Raw genomic sequence first — 20386 nt, 5'->3', positions numbered from 1 at the left:
TATCTTTTTCCCAAATTGGTCAAAATTAAGCAAAGTCATTATGATGGTATCAGTCATCATGATAATGGTGGTAAGAGAGGTTGTGGTGGTGTTAATGAAGGCGACGGTGTTAGAGGAATACAACTTTCCAACTTCGCTTACGATTTTAGCCTTGTTCATGGTGAGTGTCAACTAAACGACCACTCCGACAGTATTCTCCTCCTTTCTTTATTTGTTCGAAGTCGGGTTTCACCTACCCTTACATCCCTTCTTTTGATCTGTCCTTAACGAGTATAGAATCACGTTAGGGTAATTTACCGACTTATCTTGGTAGACCTTGGTAGCTTACTTTATTGATTGTAGCATGAAGGGTGAGCCACCCATCCTTGGTATTTTCCAGCAAATTTACCAATTAAAGGTGACCTCTTGTAGGTCCTCTGTTGGGCTGACCCATTTTAGTACCCGCTAGATGTGTGAGCTCATTATCAGAAAATGGGACTCCAACCTTCACCTCAATAGAAATAAATTCATCCGAGTAATGTGTAATCTAAAGGGTGGATTCTGGTTCTCAAACCAATGGTCTATTCCTTCCGACTTAGTTTGTACTCCCAGGCAACAATTAGGTAATGAGGCTACGGATGATCAATTCAATCATTTAAACTTGGGTCACTCTCTCATGTTAGAGAGTCTTATTACTGTTAGAAACGTCTTTTGTTTCTACTTAAAAAACCATAGCCCAAATAATTATAGGCCCTTAGACTTTGCTGATAAGGCTATTTCTCGGGCCACACGTCCTTATACGACGTGGCCATACAACGCTTTTGATGATTTAGCTGTTGTATTGGTTGGAAAAAAATAGGAACCAGCAAACTCTTTTATACTAATTGTAGGCAACACGTGCACCACTGGTCCATTTTGCCAACAATGGCTGTTGGTGAATCTCTTAAATAGAGATTTTATTCCTTGTATGGCTAATTCCTAACTTTTCTTTTGAGAGTTCTGCTCAATCATTCATTATGTACCAAACTTCAAGTAGTATGGACGTAGAGGCCATTATAGACAATGTCGTAAGAGGCTAAGGGCTGAAGGGGGATCTCGACATACCAATAATAGCAATGGCAATAGGTTGGTCCATCGTAAATGAAGTAAGAAACTAGTCAATTCTAAGAGGGAGCTCACCACACGCATCTTGTTGTCTCATCTCGAAACTCAAACTAAGTCCATCACCCCTATGGACATTTTTCCCATCGCAAAAAGTTCGCCTAATGAGTCCGCTCTAGAAACTGCCCCTCTTACACCGCCATCTCTCCACACTAAGTCAAGGCAACCTGTTACTTCTTCTTGTGGAACATCAAGTTTACTCCTACAGAGGGACCATTTTTCTGTGAGCTAAGCTCCCTTCTCCCTAATTGAAGTTAGTCAACGCTAGGAGAGGAACCTACCCCAAGAATTGAAAGAATATACTCTCCCCTCTTCCTCTGAAGGTTATAAACCAACTTTCTTAGAGCTGGTGGACTTTTACCAAATCAGGTGGAGGAATATAGTGTGATTGGTTGGTCCTTCCGTGACTGGTGTTATAACACCTTTTACCCAACCTGAATTATCGGATTCGGATATTAGGTGTTACAAGACCTAAATACATAAAATTTTTAAAAAATTGTGTAACTTAATTACAACAACCTTCTTATTTATTTCTTTACAACCATTGAAAAGAAGTACTCATTAAATACAACAAAACTTAAATATGGTATACAAGTTATTACAACTTAAAACCTTGTTCAAGACAAACTCAAACATGGCGTAGAATACAATTTTCCATATCCCTATAGTGCTCTCTGTATGCACAATAACGCTACTTGAGCAGCCTCCATGGTGCATTCCTGGCTTGATCTCTCCAAAATAATTGACTTATTCTCAACAATTCTCGGTACCTGCATCATAAATAGATGCTTTTAAGTTTATATACGGATTTGGCACCAAGCTCAAAATTAAACTCTTTGATAGTCGTGTTCATTATTTCTGGCGGACGACACCTGGCGTTAGACTAAATGTTTCCTACATAAGCGATCTTTCTCAAATTTCAGTGACCCCACTACCTTGGAGTACTAGAGCTCACTAACAACACCGAAACTCTTGCTCTATCAATCAATTTCCAAAGGTGGCTTCTTAGGACATACAATTCCTGCCTTTGGGGAAAACGCAACAAGATCTCTGCCACTCTCCATGGCCATGTCCGACCTTCGCTTTCCATTATCCCCTAAAGAACCTTCTAGCCCCTTCAACCACTAGTATACATTTCCTCCCATAAAACCTTGATCAACTTTTTGAACCCTTCGATGAGTTTTCGTCAACTCACAATGATCGTATTCTACTGTGGACTAATCTACAACTGTTTAAACTATATGGAGTCCACAACTTCCTTAGAGGAGTAGTATTTGTGTGTACCAGCTATACATTTCCATCTAATGAGCCTTTTTTCCTTCTCACCTTAACTGAGGTTTAGATATAACCTCGGCATCCCTCACTGTTCTGGTATTTTATATTTCACAGACACGCCAAAATCATTCTTGAGACTTATCGCTCCATTCACTCCACAGAATCTACTTTCACTTTTGACATCCTTCATGAATCGCGGATTGTCCAATTATGATCCCCATGTTTGAAGTTCTAACAAATTAATTGTGATTACTATCCTAGTGGACTATTCCGAGTTTTCTGTCCCAGTGGACTACCCTAATTTTCTATCCTGGCAGATTACGTAGGTCGCTATAGCTGAGCTATGGTATTACACCCTGAACCTCTTAGAGGTGTCACCCGAGAGGACCTTATCGCCATTGCGTTGTCGCCCCATAGAGCCTATTGATCGCCATCACGGAGTTGCTATTTGCAACCTAAAAATTGTCAATATCATTTTATCATATATCCACCTTGATGCTCGAACACCGAAGTGTCCCCTTCCCTCGCAAGGCATCCATCACTGTTGCGATAGTTTAAATTTCCAAGACAGGCCAAAATCATTCATTCTTAAGAATCCATTCACTCTACTTTCACTCTTGACATCCTTCATGAATCGTGGATTGTCCAATTATGATCTCCATGTTTGATGTTCTAACGAATTACCCATGATTACTATCCCAGTGGACTACCCCGAGTTTTCTGTCCCAATAGACTACCCCATTTTTTTGTCCTGACAGACTACTTAGGTCGCCATAGCTGAGCTATGGTATTACACCCTAAACCTCTTAGAGGTGTCGCTCGAGAGGACCTTACCGCTGTTCCGTTGTCGCCCTATAGAGCCTATTGACCGTCATTGCGGAGTTGCTCTTTGGAACCTAATAATCGTTAATATCATTTTATCATATATCCACCTTGATTCTTGAACACCGAAGTAACCCCCCTCACAAGGCCCAGATCTCCGCACATCACGGTTTTCTCCCAACAATCCTAGATGGCGAAAATTGAAATGGAATTCCAGTTTTCCTTTTTCCCTATTCCTCCTCCCATTCCTCCGCCCATTCCTCCATTCACTGCCCTAACCTTGATAGTTGAACACCACAATGTCCTCTTTGCAATGCTCGGAGCTTCGCACATCATAAGCACACTTAGCAACTCCATATGACTAACTAACAGAATCACCCTTCTCCCAATCCTATCTTCATCTAATCTGCCAATATTTCCCTCTCATACCATGCATAAACTATAACACCCCATACCCAGTCCGGTTGTCGGACTCGAGTTACAGGATGTTACTATAGTTACCAGAATATTATAACACAATTTATAACATTTAACCGAATATTAAATCATTAATCACTTTAATTGCATGCACAATAAAAGTTATGAATACATCAAGGACTAAATCGAGCATACAAACATAAATTAATAAAATCGAACATAAATTAAGGACCAACTTGAAAATTTTCAAAACTTTGAACTAGGTATCGATACCAAAGAAATAAGTATCGATATTTTTATGATAATTATCGATACTAAAATCAATATCGATACCATTTTGGCATTCTGCCAACTTTGAAAAGTTGAAATCAAAGCCTTTTTATCGATACTCTGAAAAAGTATCGATCCTTGTAAATAGATATCGATACCTATTATAAGTAACGATACCAAATTGTCATACTGTCCATTTTGAAAACTGTTCATTTGGTAAAATATTGATACTTTGGTCCTCGGTATCGATACTTTTACCCAGATGGTTAAAAAATCAAATTTTAAAATACTTTTCATACCCAGATCTGTAATTCAAACATTGATGCATCAAAGCACACAATCAACCTACATAATTATTATTCAAAACATTCCAAAACATATCTCATATCATCTTAAGAATGCCTAACCAATATGCCATAAGGATTACCAAAATAACATAACTTTTTATCACCAACAACTAGCTATATGCCAATGCATATATCCTTCTATACATTTGACACTAAAAGAATCGATGCACTTATCATTTTTATGACATTCAAATCACATATCAAACTATATTGCTATAAATTCCCACCAAACTTTCACCTATCCAAGTATTTCACATAATGTTATAACTTACCTATACTTATCTCATTCCATCACATATCAAGCTTAAATGCCTCATTCAAGTCACCAAACCAAATCATGAGCAACCACACCATTAGTCAACAAGCATACATTTTTTATGCGTTCACAAAACATACCACTTTTACTAAACACTTATATACATGTACAAGTTACTCCTATTACATGCCACATATCCCAAAATAAAACATTTATAAAATCTGCCAAAAGAAGTCTGGATAGTGTGATCTTCTAGTTGACTGATCGCCTAGTTCCGCATATGAAAACTACAGGAAAACAGGAAAATAAAATAGAGTAAGCTTTAATAGAGCTTAGTAAGTTCATAGGTCAAAACAATATAATATACCTTATAATCAAAGTTTAAATAACAAAACATTTAACTACATTTAACCCTATCATCACAACCAAATCAAGAGGTGAGTTTATCATATGCAAGTCATATAATCTTTCAAGTAAACGAGTTGATTCAATAACAAGTCACAATATACAATCTATAAATATGAGTACATTTTCAAGTAATTCACCAAGTCATTATTACCATACATCAATACAAGTCATTATATCGTTTAACAATCATGATTTAGCTTGATGAACTAATATGAACAGATACGAATACACGGTTATCCACCCAAGACACGTTAGAATGCTCAACCGAGCTAATCCAACCAAGAACATGCCTAAGCATTGAGTGTCTAGCCCGAAGGCTAACATCCCTCCAAAAACACGCCTAGGCACCAAGTGCCAATCCCGTAGGCTTCACATCCTCCCCCAGAAACACGTCAAGATCATTGTAAATATAACTCGATAATCAGCAATAAATGTTGGATTCAAATACATTTAATGTACAATAACATGTCATATATCATTATCTCATCACATATCGACCCAATATAGTGCGCAAAATAACCTATTGGTATGTCAATTGTACCCTATCCTAATTTCATTCGGGCTCGATACAATAAATAATATAACACTTTCAATTTAATCCATTTTCTCACTTTGAACCAATTTGCAATATTTAAGTTACATACATGTTCCCAAAATACACAATTCAATATAAACATTCCAAAATACACAAAACTATATCATATGAACTTAACAAGGCCAAACAACAAAGATAAGAGTGTTAGAGACTATTCTGTAATTTTCTCTTTTCCCCGATTATCCACCGATTCTTAATCTATACAATGATTTATTTCAATTTATCAGTCTAAATTATCTTATAACATGTAATTTAATGCATATGACCTCCTATTAACATTTTTCATAATTTCCCTAAAGTTTTACATTTTATTCAATTTAGTCCCTAAAATTGAAACAAGCTTATTTTTCGTAATTAAGCCCAAAGCCATATTTTTGAATTCATTATAATCCCCATACAACCCTCAAATAGTAAAATTTTACTAGAACTTCATGCCAAATTTTACTTTTGATTTAGTCCCTAAACTTAAAACTATCTAAATCCACTCTACAAAATAGTCATATTTCAACACTAAGCTTCAAACTCAACCATTAACATCTAAAAAGCTTCAAGAACATCTATGATAACTTTTGAAAAGCTCAAAAGCATTTTAAAATAGTCCCCGGGCTAGCGAGATTAAGCTACAACGATCTCAAAAACATAAAATTCATGAAAAACGAGTGAGAATTTAACTTACATGCAAAGGTCTTAGCTTGGCAGAACCTTGGAGGCTTAACAATGGTTTCTCAACCTTTTTTGTTTCTTGTTTCGGTGGTGAAGACTAAGTGGGAGATGATGTTCATTTATTTTTATGTTTTTTAATTACTTTATTTTATAAATTTACGTTTTTAACTAATAAACTTTAAAATAAAACATTGCCAACTGTCCATAATATTTAACTATGGTCTAATTACAATATAAAAACCTCTCACTTTTAATATTTAAGTCATTTAATTAATAAAAAAACAATAGTAAGCAACTTTTGTAGCTTTTACGATTTAATCATTTTTCTCAATTAACTATTCTAACATTAAAATTACTAGACTAAACTTTATGACGATACTCTAATGACCTCGTAAATATTAAATAAATAATATTTAAGGACCCATACGTTGAAATTATGGTCCTAAAACCACTGTCTCCGACACCACTAAAAATGGATACACTAATCATGCATACAGTACAATTTACCTACTGGCACCAATTAGCACATAACTAGCATGATCACACAGCAACATTTATCAGTCAAGAGGCAAGGTGCAAAAACTCACCTAATACTTACTTCCCTCCTCAGCTTAGCTTTTTCGAATGTCGGAGCCTCCTTTGTCTTGGCAACTAAGCATGACAACCATGTATTGGTTAAACTAAAGGTGTTCAACCCTTATGACCTAGAATTCACAATTATTTAGAAGCTTTGAAAGTTCTCATTCTACTTCTTTTCTTCAATTCACAAGTATAGAGAGATAATGAAACTTATTGGTTCCTTGATTTCTCCCTCACCGGACTTAAATTTACACCTCTGCTGTGACATGCAGAGCTTCCTTCATCTGCATCCCCTTTTTCTTCAAAATGACTAAAGAAGATGCTATGGAGAGGAGAAGATTTATATACAGAATTGAGAAAATTCTGTCTCTACTCATTCCTATATATGCTCTTTGGGCACGGTCTTCACCGCCCATTCCCACCATCCATTCTTAATTATTTTGTTTCCCACTTTGAAACCAATCGATTCCAATTTAACTAATCTGGAATTGAAATTCAACTATTCACAATTCAGTTACTAAATTTTTCAAATCTCTCATCGAAGCCCGACAATTCACTAGTCCTTTCAATTTAAACTTAGTTTTCCCAAATTTTGGGTCAATTAGAGTAATCAGGTGTTACAACATGGATATTCATGAAAAGATAGACAAACTGAGATTATGCAATTATTGTAGGAACCCAAGGCATAGTAAGCCAATATGTCCACACTTGAGGCAACATTGACGAGAAGACCTTATTAAAATATTTATTCATTTTTTTAGTAAACAAACAATTTGTTCTTTTTTTCATTGCTTCTCTCTTTTTTTTGTAAATTATAAATAAGTATATATTATTGATATAAAATACAATAGAATACAATACAAATAAATTTTTTTAAATTTTTTCGTAGATTGTAAATAATTATATTATTGATGTAAAATATAATAGAAATTTTTTTTTGATAAAATTGGAATAAAGACATTATGGATGAAAAATTTTAATACAATACAAATTAAAAGTTAACAAACTAAATGATGATTTACATGAGAAAATTTTAAAATAAAAAATTCATCGGCTTTATCGACCCAAATGTGTGCCACAACTCGGTGGGTGTCAATTACGAAAAGGATTTCATCATAGTTAAGGTTTTGGCTCTACATCATCTTCATCTTCATCTTCATCTTCACCTCCAATTCCACCTCCATCTTGATCTTGATCTTGATCTTCATCTCGTTCTTCTGTGCTAGATTGCAGTTGCATCCTAGGTTTCCATCGTATGTCGTCTGTGGTATTAATAGGTGGTTGTGAACATGACCCATCTTTGAAGAACAATGATGCTGGTGGTTTTTGCAATACTATCGGTAGAGAAGTAGGTGGTGTTAAATAACCCAGTTGTGGATATAATGTTAGAATTGTAGGCGGTGGCGGATACATTGGTGTTATTGTCCGCAGTGGCGTGTAATATGGTCCTAGGGATGGAGGTGGTGCAAAAAAATTCTTGGAGAAGGTGTTGATGCATAGTATGATGGTGCATAATGTGGTACTTGTGTAAAAAAAAATGGGGTTAGTGAAAGCAGCAAAAAAATATGAACTATACTGATCGGAAGGTGGTGCACCCGTCGGTATAGTATTTGGGGTTGGAGCTGATGATGATGAACTCGATGCATGTACTCCCGATCGAGGCCTCATGTGGGGTCATTTTGGTCTTCTACGACAACATTGCCTACTCATTTCCTCCTCCAACAATAGATATGACTTATCATGAAGTCTAAACCATGTCATGTAATGCGATAAGGTTGCCAAATTCGGTCAGACAATTGGTTCGCGCATAGGTATGAAATCGTTCCTATGTTCCTAGATGTAGATATATTTGGCATGGAATTTAGGCCAATCTTCATCGATTTTCCCCCGCAAGTCGATCTTGTGAACTTCATCGAGCTTCTAGGGTGATAGCGGAATACTTTGCATAAAACTGAACTAACGCATCAATTGATCAGATTTGTGCATCTCAACCATTGCAAAAACTATCAATGAAACTTTGACATACCAGATATGGCGATTCACCAAAAATTTGGTCGGGATGCATTCTTAAATTATCGTATCAGAATATGACATCCATTCAAACTACAGTATACAATTATAAATTTTATTACGTACCTGATATTAAATTTCAAATCCTTATGTAAATATTATATAATTGAAAATTTCAAAAACTAACCTCGGCTTCAAATTGTTGATCTAGCAATAGCCTGATATCTTCAAGCTCGTTCGGTATACCCACATGACTCGCGTCAATGTTCAACCTATTCAAATAATATTTTATTTCAAAAATATAATAATGAAAAAAATATTATAATAAGTATATTATTAGAATAATTTTACCTTATTATAAGTGAGAATTCATAAGGGGCGTTTACTCGGGAACGTAAAAATGGTAGGCGGTATCATGCCCATAACTGAAGAAGGGGTATGCAACCACTGATTTTAATTTTTGTGCTTCCGTTGCCCAACACATCTCTCGGTACAATGTCGCCAACACAGTTAATCTTCAACTAAGTCTCCCCATTTCTTTTAAGTCAACTAGTTGTAAGAGCCACCTTAAATGTACTAGATTTTGATATTTATCTAGCATTAGAAGACCCCTAATTAACCTCAGTATGAATGCTTATGCGTATTGTTGTCTTTCAACGGCACTAGCGGAGTTGTTGATATATGAGAAATTGTCTTCTAACCATTTCTTCTTTATTCGACTACCACTAAACTTGTTTGACACCTTGCCTAATAGTTGGTCGCAAATTATGCTCCAATTTCCAACACCCACTACCCCCATAACGACTGCCCCATTAACCAGTAAATCGAGTTGTAATGCTACATCCTCGAGTGCAATTGTACACTCACCACACGGAAGATGAAATGTGTGTCTCAAATCTCCATTTTTCCACAAAAGCGTTGATAAGTGCAGGCTCCAATTTAGTCCCCTCGAGCATACGAGACACGTGCAAGAATCCTGCCTCTAGTAAGTGTTGTTTAATACCACGCGGTGCCCTCACACTTAAATTGTGTATATACTTCTCGATAATATGATCTTTAGTCTGATTATATAAACATAAAAAATTTTAAAATTAATAATGTTATCAACTTAATAATTATATCAATTAAAATAAAAAATTAATAATATTTTCTTACCATTTGTAACTAGACGCTAGAAATGTGTTTACCATCCAAATGAATAAGAGGCATTGACATTTTTAAAATTATAGAAATAAAATAAAATCAAAGGAATTATGAAATATAAAATTAAGACAAGAAGAATTTGAGAGAAATTAAATGAAAAATTGAGAATAAAATAGTTGAGAGAATTGAGAGAATAAGATTTGAAAGAAAAAGAAAGAAAATGAGTTGGTCATATATAGCAAATAAACTAGTCGTTAGAAAAAAAAATCTAGCTGTTGGAAATTAAACCGTTGGATTTTTTGACCATTACAAAAAGTGTCATCGACTTACCATTGGACGAAAATGTCTCCTATAGGAGACGTTTTCTATTTATCTCTCCAAAATCGGTCTATTTCCCTAAATTTGGGAAAATTCGGCCTAATTTGCTAATTAAGTTTAAAAATTGGCATTTTTCTCTAATGAACCACTTATAAGTGCATGGTAAAATTTTTAGTAAAAGTATCATGAAGGCCTTTATATTAACAGTTAGATTGCATTTTGTTCCCTTTACTTAAAAATGGACAAATTAATTCATGTATGTTAGATCAAAGAGCAAACTGGTCATTGTGTTAAAATTTCTATTTATTTTTATAGTTAAAAACTGGTCCCTGTCTACGTGTAACTGTTGAGTTATTTAATCAGCCACATCAGTTTTTAACAGTAAAAATAAAAATTTTTAATAAAAAAGATTAATTTACTCTTTAATTTAATGTACAAAGATTAATTTATTTATTTTTTAAATGAAAAAAGAAAAAGAAAAATACATTCTAGCATGTAATAAAGGGTTCTCCATCTTACTTTCACTTAAAATTTCTCTTACAATTTGTGGAATAAATGCTGACAGTTACGGATGAATGGATGCTTGAAAGTTTTCCCACTCTAAACTTTTGAAAAATCCTACCTTCAAAATGTCGTCCTCATACTTGGCCCTCAATCCATGACATGATAGACACACAATTTGACTTTAGATTTTGTAGCAGAAGCTCGACCATTGCTTCATATTTTTCATTCCATATTGACTCATGGGGATACCATTTCCCTCCATCTTTTGATTTTACTAATATTTTATATGGATTTATTTATTTTAATTTTTTTTATGACTCTTTATATTTACACTCAAACTCTTGTAATATAAACAAATGTTGAATATTAATGATTAATGGGGATAAAGTCACTTTTTTTAATAAAATATAATTTTATAATTATATCAATTCATAATATTACAGATAATATATATAATATTAAATTTTGAGGGATCAAAGTAATTGCACAATTATAAAAACTAGATCAATCAATTAAGTCGCGAATAAGTTGATCTAACGTTTCAACCATTTAAATTAAACAGGACAAACTTTTTTTTCCTTAAGTTTAGATTTTTTTAAAAATGATGTCGATTTGGATAAAAGAAAAAGAAATGTTGGTAAGTGGATGAAAAAAAGGGGTGGACTCCCCCCCACTTCAACTAACCCACACCAGCAAAAGTCTTTACATGTGGGGGATGGCCTTTACAGTCTTTTAGTCTTCATTAAACTTCCTCTTTTTTTCATTTTGGTTGAAAAGTAGTTTGTTGAGTAATCCTATGCGTTTGTATGTAAGGTAGATGGAAATTCCATAGGTAATGATTAATAATAATAACTCTTCATTAGTGTAATTATTATTGGTTTTAAGCATAGAGTAGTGGATTAGGATGTTCATTGTGGGTCGCCCTTTTTTGGTTCCTATCCATTTCTTTTTCTTTCTTTCTTTTTTATTTAATATATTTTTAATTGGTAATAGTAATTTAAGTTGAATTGAAGAAATTCGATTTCTTTTCAAGGTTAAATTGGTTAGATGGAAGTATAATACATATAAGTATGAATTTCAACTAATAAATAAATCCATTTATTATTTATATTTTATTAACCAGATACTTTTATTAAAGTTAAAATTATTTAAATTATACTTTATTAAAGTTTAAAGTATTCAATTTTGAGGTGTAATTTTATTAATATCTCAATCATATAAAACTAAAACTTATCAATAAAAAATAGTTGTTTTTATCATTTATGTATTTTTAAATCATTTTAGCCCTCTATTTAAATCTTTTTCTCTTTTGGTTCTTAATCAGAAAAAGTTAATATTTATAAAAACAAAAATAACCCTAGATAGATGATAAAATAAAAAAGTAAATTTGCAATTATGAAAAGGTAGAATAACTTTTTTAATCCTCAATATTAACATTTTTTTTAAAATTTTGTCCATACTTTTTAAAAGTACATTAAAGTTATTTAAAAGTTTTAAAATAATTTTTTTTAATTTCAACAAAAACTCCTAAAATTGTTTTAAAAATTACAATATTTGTTAAAAATCATTTAAAATTTCAAAGAATATATATTATTTACTTCTTGAATGATGTTAAAGTCTCTCTCAAAGATTTAGTTATTGGTTCAATTAGTATTAAATTAGATTTTTAATATAAATTTTGAATTAAATTAAAAAAAATACTTGTTCAATTTCAATTTTAATATGTTCTGAACCAACAACTCAAACTTTGAAGAAACTTTATTGTCATTCAAGAAATAAATAGCACATTTTTTTTTCAAGACATAGTTTTATGAACTTTTAAATATTTTGAATTTTCTTTTGGAAATTCTTTAAAAGCTTATAAATTTTCAATTTTTTAATTTTTATTGAAAATATAAAAAATAATGTTTATAATTATTTTTAAAGCGTAAGGACCAAATAAAAAAATCTATTAAACATTGAGGGATAAAGAAGGCATTCTACCTCTTTTATAATTGTAAAATTAAGAGAAAGCATCAATATTTTTAAATAAAAATGTACAAGTACTCAATGTTTCAAAATTAAACTACAAAAATTTAATTTAATTTTTTTTTAAAAAATACAGGTTTCCACTAACATATTTAAACCAAGAAAAAGACCGTTGTTATGAATTGCATGGAAACAAAATTGGTTCTTTCAAAAACTGGCAATTTGTAAATGTGAAAACAAAAGTTGAAACTTCGAAAAAATTCATTGACAAATACCTACTTCAACCAGCAACAGCCCAACACTTTAAATTAATCAATTGAAACATTAGATACTGTCTAATAACACTCATTAAAACAATGCTTGTTACTTATTTTATGTACACAAAATTAAGAAAAGAAGAATCCACTTGCACTGAAATGCCAGATCATTTTTTTGGCTTCGTTTGAATTGTCAAATTCATACTGATAAGCAAACAAACTTCATTAACAGAGTTGACAAACAACTCTTTTGTTCTTTTTTTCTTTCGTTCACAGAAACAATAACAAAGAATATAAATTCCCTTTTCCAAATCCTTTTTTTTTATTCATTAATTTCTCCCCCCCCCCCCAAAAAAAAAAAACCCATCATCAAAGTTGGGTATTTGGCAGCCACATTTACAGTCCTTTGATTTTCCATTCAATTATCTTCCGCAATCGTCGCTTCCCATAAAAGTACAATATTCTGTACAGATTTTCATATACATATATATATGGATGTTTATCGTATGAAAAGGTTTCATTCTTTTTTTGTGTCTTCCTAAAAGAAGGAAAGAGAGAAAAAGAATGAAAAAGAGCTGAATTCTGAAGGGACTGAAAGCGCTCTAAACTCAGTTTACAACTCACCTTTCTTCCCCACTGTTTGTTTCTTTGTTTTTTTTTTTTTGTGTGTGTGTGTGTGTTGGGTTGGCGCCAAAAAGGAAAACACCCAGAAAGAAAGTTTGGGGGGGATCTTTGGTTCTTGATCACATGATCAACGGCCATTGAAATTTAAAAAATGGGTTGCGTCAGTTCGAAGCAGGCGGTGTCGGTGACGCCTGCGTTAGACCATTCCGGCGCTTTACGTGACAATGCCGGTACCGTTAGCTTTGGTAGTAATTCGTGTCGGTCTCGGATCGGGTTCTCGGAGCTGGAGAAGAAGACCACCGCCGGCGGCGGTAAGAAGAAGAAAAAGAATAGTAATAGTGGGGGTGTGAGTGATTTCGGCGGTGTTACGGGAGCATGTGGGAACGAGTTGGGTGACTCGGGTCGGGCGAATTTGAGATCCGACTCGCTGAGTTTGCGGTTGGGGAATTTACAAAAGTATGTTGAAGGTGAACACGTGGCAGCCGGCTGGCCTGCTTGGCTTAGTGCCGTCGCCGGAGAAGCCATCCATGGTTGGGTTCCACTCAAGGCTGACTCTTTTGAGAAGCTTGAGAAGGTTAGATTTTGTATATTAATTTGTTTGGGTATCATAGAAATATTATTTATGATTTTATTTACTGTTAGTAATACCCTAATAGGGAATTTTTTATTCAGTTTATGGCAAGTAGATAAAGACATTTCTTGTTTGTTTTATTTTCCCATACACATTTCTGGTTTAATTCATGCATGTTATATGCATATATTTGGATGTTAACCTTTTTTAATTTACTTAGTTGTTCAAGTAATGTTTCTGATCGTCATTTATGTTGCTCGGAATCTTCATTTTTCTTAAAACTATGTTCCGATTTCTGTTTTTACATATTTAGAGATGAGTATGCCATACCTTTCCTGTTATTTGATGTAATAATCTTTGTACCATTTTCATCTGTTTGTTTAACAGATAGGGCAAGGTACATATAGCACAGTGTTTCGGGCTCGAGACCTTGAGAGTGGGAAAATAGTTGCTCTAAAGAAGGTTCGGTTCGACAATTTTGAGCCCGAGAGTGTTCGATTCATGGCAAGAGAGATCCTGATCCTTCGTAGGCTTGACCATCCGAATGTCATAAAATTGGAAGGGATAATTACTTCCCGAATGTCATGTAGCATATTCCTCGTATTCGAGTACATGGAACATGATATTACCGGGCTTTTATCTTGTCCCGACATCAAGTTCAGCGAGTCACAGGTTTGTTCACTTTGCCTCTGTCATTAAGGTTAGTCTTAAATGTTTGAGGATGGCTTGTGTATGGAACATATGTTACTTGGACTTTGATGTCAGTATCCGATACAGATGACACGGAAAAATAAAGAAGACATGCAGATACTTGAATGCCTTAAATAGAACAGAAAAGTGTATCTTTGACAATGAATATTGATTGTGTTTTGTAGATTAAATGCTATATGAAGCAGTTGTTATCAGGACTTGATCACTGCCATTCACGGGGTATAATGCATCGTGACATTAAAGGATCAAACCTCCTCGTAAATAATGAAGGAATCCTAAAGATAGCCGACTTTGGTTTGGCTAACTTCTACGGTTCAGGGAAACGGCAACCGTTGACAAGTCGTGTTGTAACCTTATGGTACCGTCCCCCAGAACTTTTGTTGGGTTCTACAGATTATACTGCAGCTGTGGATCTTTGGAGTGTCGGCTGCGTGTTTGCTGAACTTCTTCTCTGGAAACCTATCCTGCAAGGACGAACTGAGGTATGCACCTTGTCTAATGATCATTGCTTCTCTTCATTGCTTTCTAGTGGTCCTTATGATATATATCTATATATATATATCAGAGACTAATGAAAGTAACTGTTTTTCTTCAGGTCGAACAACTGCATAAAATTTTTAAGCTCTGCGGTTCCCCACCCGACGATTACTGGAAAAAATCCAGACTTCCTCATGCAACTCTATTCAAACCACAACAACCTTACAATAGTTGTCTTCAGGAGACTTTCAAAATTTTACCGGCAACTGCTGTTAACCTAGTAGAAACTTTGCTTTCAGTGGAGCCGTACAAGCGTGGAACTGCTTCCTCAGCTCTTGCATTAGAGGTAATTATTCAAAGTATCACCGTCATCATTGCTTGTTCGATGTTGTCATTTGTTCTTCTCCCTTGTTAAGTATCTAATCTGATAGCAACTGACTATAGGTGTTGTTAGAATAATACTACTAAATGTCCTTGAATTTAGGTCCGGTGCTAACAAATGGTACTGATGGCCTATAGCATGGACAAAAAATTTGGGGCTACAAACTACTTATAATGTGTCTTTATTGTTCTTATATATATGAGCTAGTGTTTCTTTAGAGCATTTCAAACGCAATATCCACTATATGCATGCTTTTACAGTACTTCTTCCATCATTTTGCAATAATTCTGGTTCTTAATCTTCAATTTTCAGTATTTCACAACAAAGCCTTGCGCATGTGATCCATCAAGCTTGCCAGTATATCCACCTAGCAAAGAGATAGATGCAAAACATCGTGAAGAGGCAAACAGGTGAGAACGTGTTCTGAAAATGTGTGTATGGAGGCATTGATTTAGATTAAGCATCTAACATAAAATAGTATCATTAGTTTCTAAGATCGCTATCCCAATTATCGGAGATTTCGACAGACGGAATGATTTGGTGCTTGATGTCTGTGTCTGATCTTTTTTCTTTTTCTGAGGTTTTAGAGAATGTCCAGTCAACTTATGCATGTTATAGTACTTACACGATTATCTGCAAATCTACTATATACGCACATATATACGACTCGACACCATTTGGTATCATCTTCAATGAGTTTGTCATGGAATGTGGAAATGCTCAATGCTGTGTTCATGTATCTGCTCCTTTTTTTTTGTTTCCCAAGGTTTTGGAGAAAGTTTAGTTGCATTTTACAGTACTTTCCCAATTGTAATCATCAACAAATTACTACTTTACACTGTTTGTTAGCGTCTTAAATGAGCTTGTCTCAATGACTTCCTCAGGAAAAAGATAAGCGGAAGAGTTCGTGGGCCTGAAACAAGAAAGCCAATAAGAAAATCCCTTGGTGCTGCTGCAGATACTCGAGGTTCTCGGAAAATTAATGGTAACCATGAAATCTCAAAGCAAAGAAATGCTACTAACAATGAGGGAGCGTCAAATCCATCTACTGATGCACTGGAAGAGACTTGTCATGTAAAGCATGAATCCCAAGGTGATATTCCCTTTTCTGGTCCATTACAAGTTGCTTCATCGAGTGGTTTTGCATGGGCAAGAAGACGAAAAGATGATGCATCCGGAAGATCACTTAGTAGGTCCATCTCAAGAGGTCACATTTTCAGTTCTTTAGAACCTTCTGCTCCATTACATACAAGAAATGATATTGATTCAAAACGGCATGAAAATGGGGATGTTATAAATGGAGGTCGAACCGATTCTAGAGGCCATGATTCATATGAAGCTGCCAAGCGTGACATGCAGAAACAGTGGAGCCAGTTCGAACATCCAGATTCTTTTGATACTTCGGATGGATACCACTCGCAAGAGCTATCATTGGCACTTTATCGAAGAGAGGAAATGGCGGCCAAGAGAAATAATCCGGTATGTCCATAAATATTAGAACCAGAAACTATGTTAAAATTTTGTTCTTGAAATCTAATTTAAACATCTTAAATTTTTGTTCTTGAAATCTAATTTAAACATCTGTTGCAGATTATTCAGTTTTGCATGAAGAATCTTGTTTAGAATTTCAATGTCGGTCGAATTATATATATTGTTGTCTTTGACTGGATTCCCAGGATGAAGTCGACAAGGTTGAGTTTTCAGGGCCTTTGTTGTCTCAATCTCACAGAGTTGATGAACTCTTAGAACGACATGAACGAAAGATCCGCCAAGCGATTCGGAAGTCGTGGTTTCAAAGAGGTATAATAAATAACATCAGAAACATTATATAGTTATCTATTCTTTTAATCAATGATTTGTTTCACCAGTTGTGACAATATGCCGCTCTTTTGCGCCTTTAGTTTGTTAGCTTTATGAATTACCGAATATTTACGTATAATTGAGAACAGTCCATTGAATACAGAAATGTGTTTGGCACGGGGTTCTTTCTTGATAAGTTCATGTGTTTGAACAAGATTAGATAGGCCAGCATTATTGATTAATCATTTGCATTGCAGGCAAAACACATGGGAAATAGTCTTAAGCTACTCTCATGTCTAATGGCGGGGTACGAAGAAGCTTCTTCCTCTACTCCAACTGCAGCAGGGATAAGTTGACCACCATGTCTATAAAAGCTTGCCATTAACAACCTCGAGCCGATCCTTGTGCTCCAAAGCGGCAAAGAACAAAACTCGGAAACTGCAATATGATGGTACGGGGGTGTGTTTGAATTTGTAGAGCCTCTAATGAGAGAGGGACCTTAGGTGACTTCTCAGTCCCTTTCTGCAATGAACCATACTTGTTTCTTTTTTCTTCCATTTTTGTTTCATTACTTTCTGCTCATCAAGTTAGACACTAGAATGTGTATAAGTTCATAGTAACTGATTGTGAGAGCCATCTTGTTTATGATCATTGGTTCATATCAATATCAATTTATGATATTATATATAAAATTTGACATTCTACTATTTCATGTTATATGGATTTTCATACTCAAATTTGCTCGAACTCGAGCTCAATTATGTTTGTAGTTATTTAAGCTCGAGTTAAAACTTAACTTAATAATCAAGTTTAGGGTTAATAATATTATATTAATGGTAATAATATAATTTAATAATATATTATATATCAAAAAATGCTCGCAAGCCGTTTAAGTTGAGTTTTACTAAACTTGAATCAACTCGATCAATAGCTGGAGCTGCTTGAACTCTAGCTCACTTCAATAATTATTGAATCGAGTTTAAGTTTTTATAGTCAAACTTGAATAGTTTGCAATCACCAATATATTTACACCCTAATCCAATTGATTCCTAAATATGTTCAATTATTAAATGCAATGATACATTATTATAATATTGATCATTTATACTTCTACATTCGTTTAAGAGGGAACTCCCATTATTAGAAAAGGATGGGTGCCAACCATGACATTCATATCAAAGTCCAAGTTTGAAAAAGCATTTATATCTAGGTCCACAGGTTTGAAAAAGCATTAATAGACTATGGTCATTTGTTTTGTAAATGTGATTTCGAGTCACTTTATTTATCTAAATAGTGGCGGAGCGTAATAGAGACCTAAGAGAGCTAGAGACCTAAGAGAGCTATGGCTTCCTTAAAATAGTGTATTTTTAATTTAGGCTTTTTATAATTTATAAAATTTTAAATTAATAATAATAAAATTACACTTTGTCCTCTCAAAAATGATAAAAATTTGATTTAACTCTTTAAAAGTTATAAAAATATAGGCCATTAAAATGATGAAATTGTATTTTTACTATCATAAAAATATATAAGTTAATTCTAACCCCCAACAAAATTTTAACTCCGTCACTGCACCCAAATAACTAAACCTCCAACTAAATGTATCAAAATCTTGTAGTAGAGAAAGATACATGACATGGTCCTTGTTGCGATACTTGCCTAGAAATAGTATTCCTCCTATCATCTAAAATGTCTAAGTTTTAACATATCGATCAATCTACTCCACAATTGCTTGTAATGGAAGGGCCAAATCGACAAGTTTCTCCAATCATGTGCATTTCACTATATTCTCATCGCATTTTTTCTCTCCCTTGTTCGGTGCAACACACAACAATGATAACAACTTCATGTTGATGTTACTATCTCTAATTACTATCAACTCATCAATCGGAAGATTGGTTATTAAAGTTAACGACCTCTTTATAATTAGTCTAAAATATTTTTTTTGTTTATTTACAATATAATTTTAAAGTTTACAAATTCTCTTTTTCCTTTTCTTGTTTGTTTCTTGGGAAAAGTAACAAAGAAAAATGATGATAGTTTTGACTTGTTTGAGAAGTCATCCAAACATGGGTTTTTCTTAATTTGTGATTTAAAAGTTTGTTTTTTGATGTTTAGGATGTTGATGTGGAAAGATGGATGTTTCAAAGGAAGGGTTACAGCGAAAACTTATTTTGTTTCTTTGACCCGTGCACATGCTGAAAACATTTTACACATCATGCATGCTTAGGTTCTCTAAATCATGGTTAGCAGGTGCATATGCTGGACAGGGAGTGCTTTTCATACTTGAATCGTGCTTTAGAGAGCTCACGGTAATTTGGCTACAAATAGAGACATTTGTAACGTAAGTGTCAGAATTTTTGAAACATCGGCAGCTTTTAGAGGGTTAGCATAGTTTTACATGTTGATTTTCCAGGCATGCAATGCAATTTGAGAATCCGAATATATTAGACCTCTGCTGCAAGATGAATATTATTTTTTTGTTTTTGGCCTGACTTATATTTTCTATAAGTTTCGCCTGATATCATATCCATTGCTTGAGCTATTTTGGTTCTAGTCTGTGTCAAATGGATGTCCATTTTTGCAGATATGAAGGGCGCATACCTGTCGACTTATTGGACAGAATGGTGATCATCCGTACATAGATTTACGGTCCTGCTGAAACGATACAGGTTAAATGGATGTCCATTTCACTGGATCTTCTCTTTCATTCTCTTCCAAACAATCTGTTGTAACCCTTCCTTGGAAAAATCCTTCTTCCCGCATCAACATCCTTCACCACATCCAAAACACCAAAAAAAAACACCTTTAAATCACAAATTAAAAAAAACCCATGTCATAGAATCATG

General features: G+C 34.1%; 1 protein-coding gene across 2 annotated transcripts; it reads left to right on the top strand.

Annotated features, from left to right (window-relative positions):
* The first annotated feature begins 13213 nt into the window (after positions 1-13213).
* On the top strand, positions 13214-18244 carry LOC107949811 (protein IMPAIRED IN BABA-INDUCED STERILITY 1). 2 transcript variants are annotated; one of them, XM_016884576.2, is made up of 8 exons: positions 13214-14170; positions 14555-14839; positions 15043-15360; positions 15474-15701; positions 16050-16147; positions 16622-17216; positions 17414-17537; positions 17795-18244. In XM_016884576.2, exons 1-8 carry the CDS (start codon positions 13748-13750, stop codon positions 17812-17814), a joined length of 2091 nt encoding a protein of 696 aa, XP_016740065.1. In that variant the 5' UTR covers positions 13214-13747; the 3' UTR covers positions 17815-18244. The 2 variants fall into 2 exon arrangements, with proteins under 2 accessions (XP_016740065.1, XP_016740066.1); XM_016884577.2 differs by lacking the exon at positions 17795-18244 and having other exon boundaries at positions 17328-17538.
* The last annotated feature ends 2142 nt before the right edge of the window (positions 18245-20386 follow it).

This window comes from Gossypium hirsutum, chromosome D03 (genome assembly GCF_007990345.1).
Source record: "Gossypium hirsutum isolate 1008001.06 chromosome D03, Gossypium_hirsutum_v2.1, whole genome shotgun sequence".
Classification (NCBI taxonomy): domain Eukaryota; kingdom Viridiplantae; phylum Streptophyta; class Magnoliopsida; order Malvales; family Malvaceae; genus Gossypium; species Gossypium hirsutum.
The sequence above is the reverse complement of the archived record's forward strand: the minus strand, read 5'-3'. Positions and strand labels throughout refer to the sequence as shown.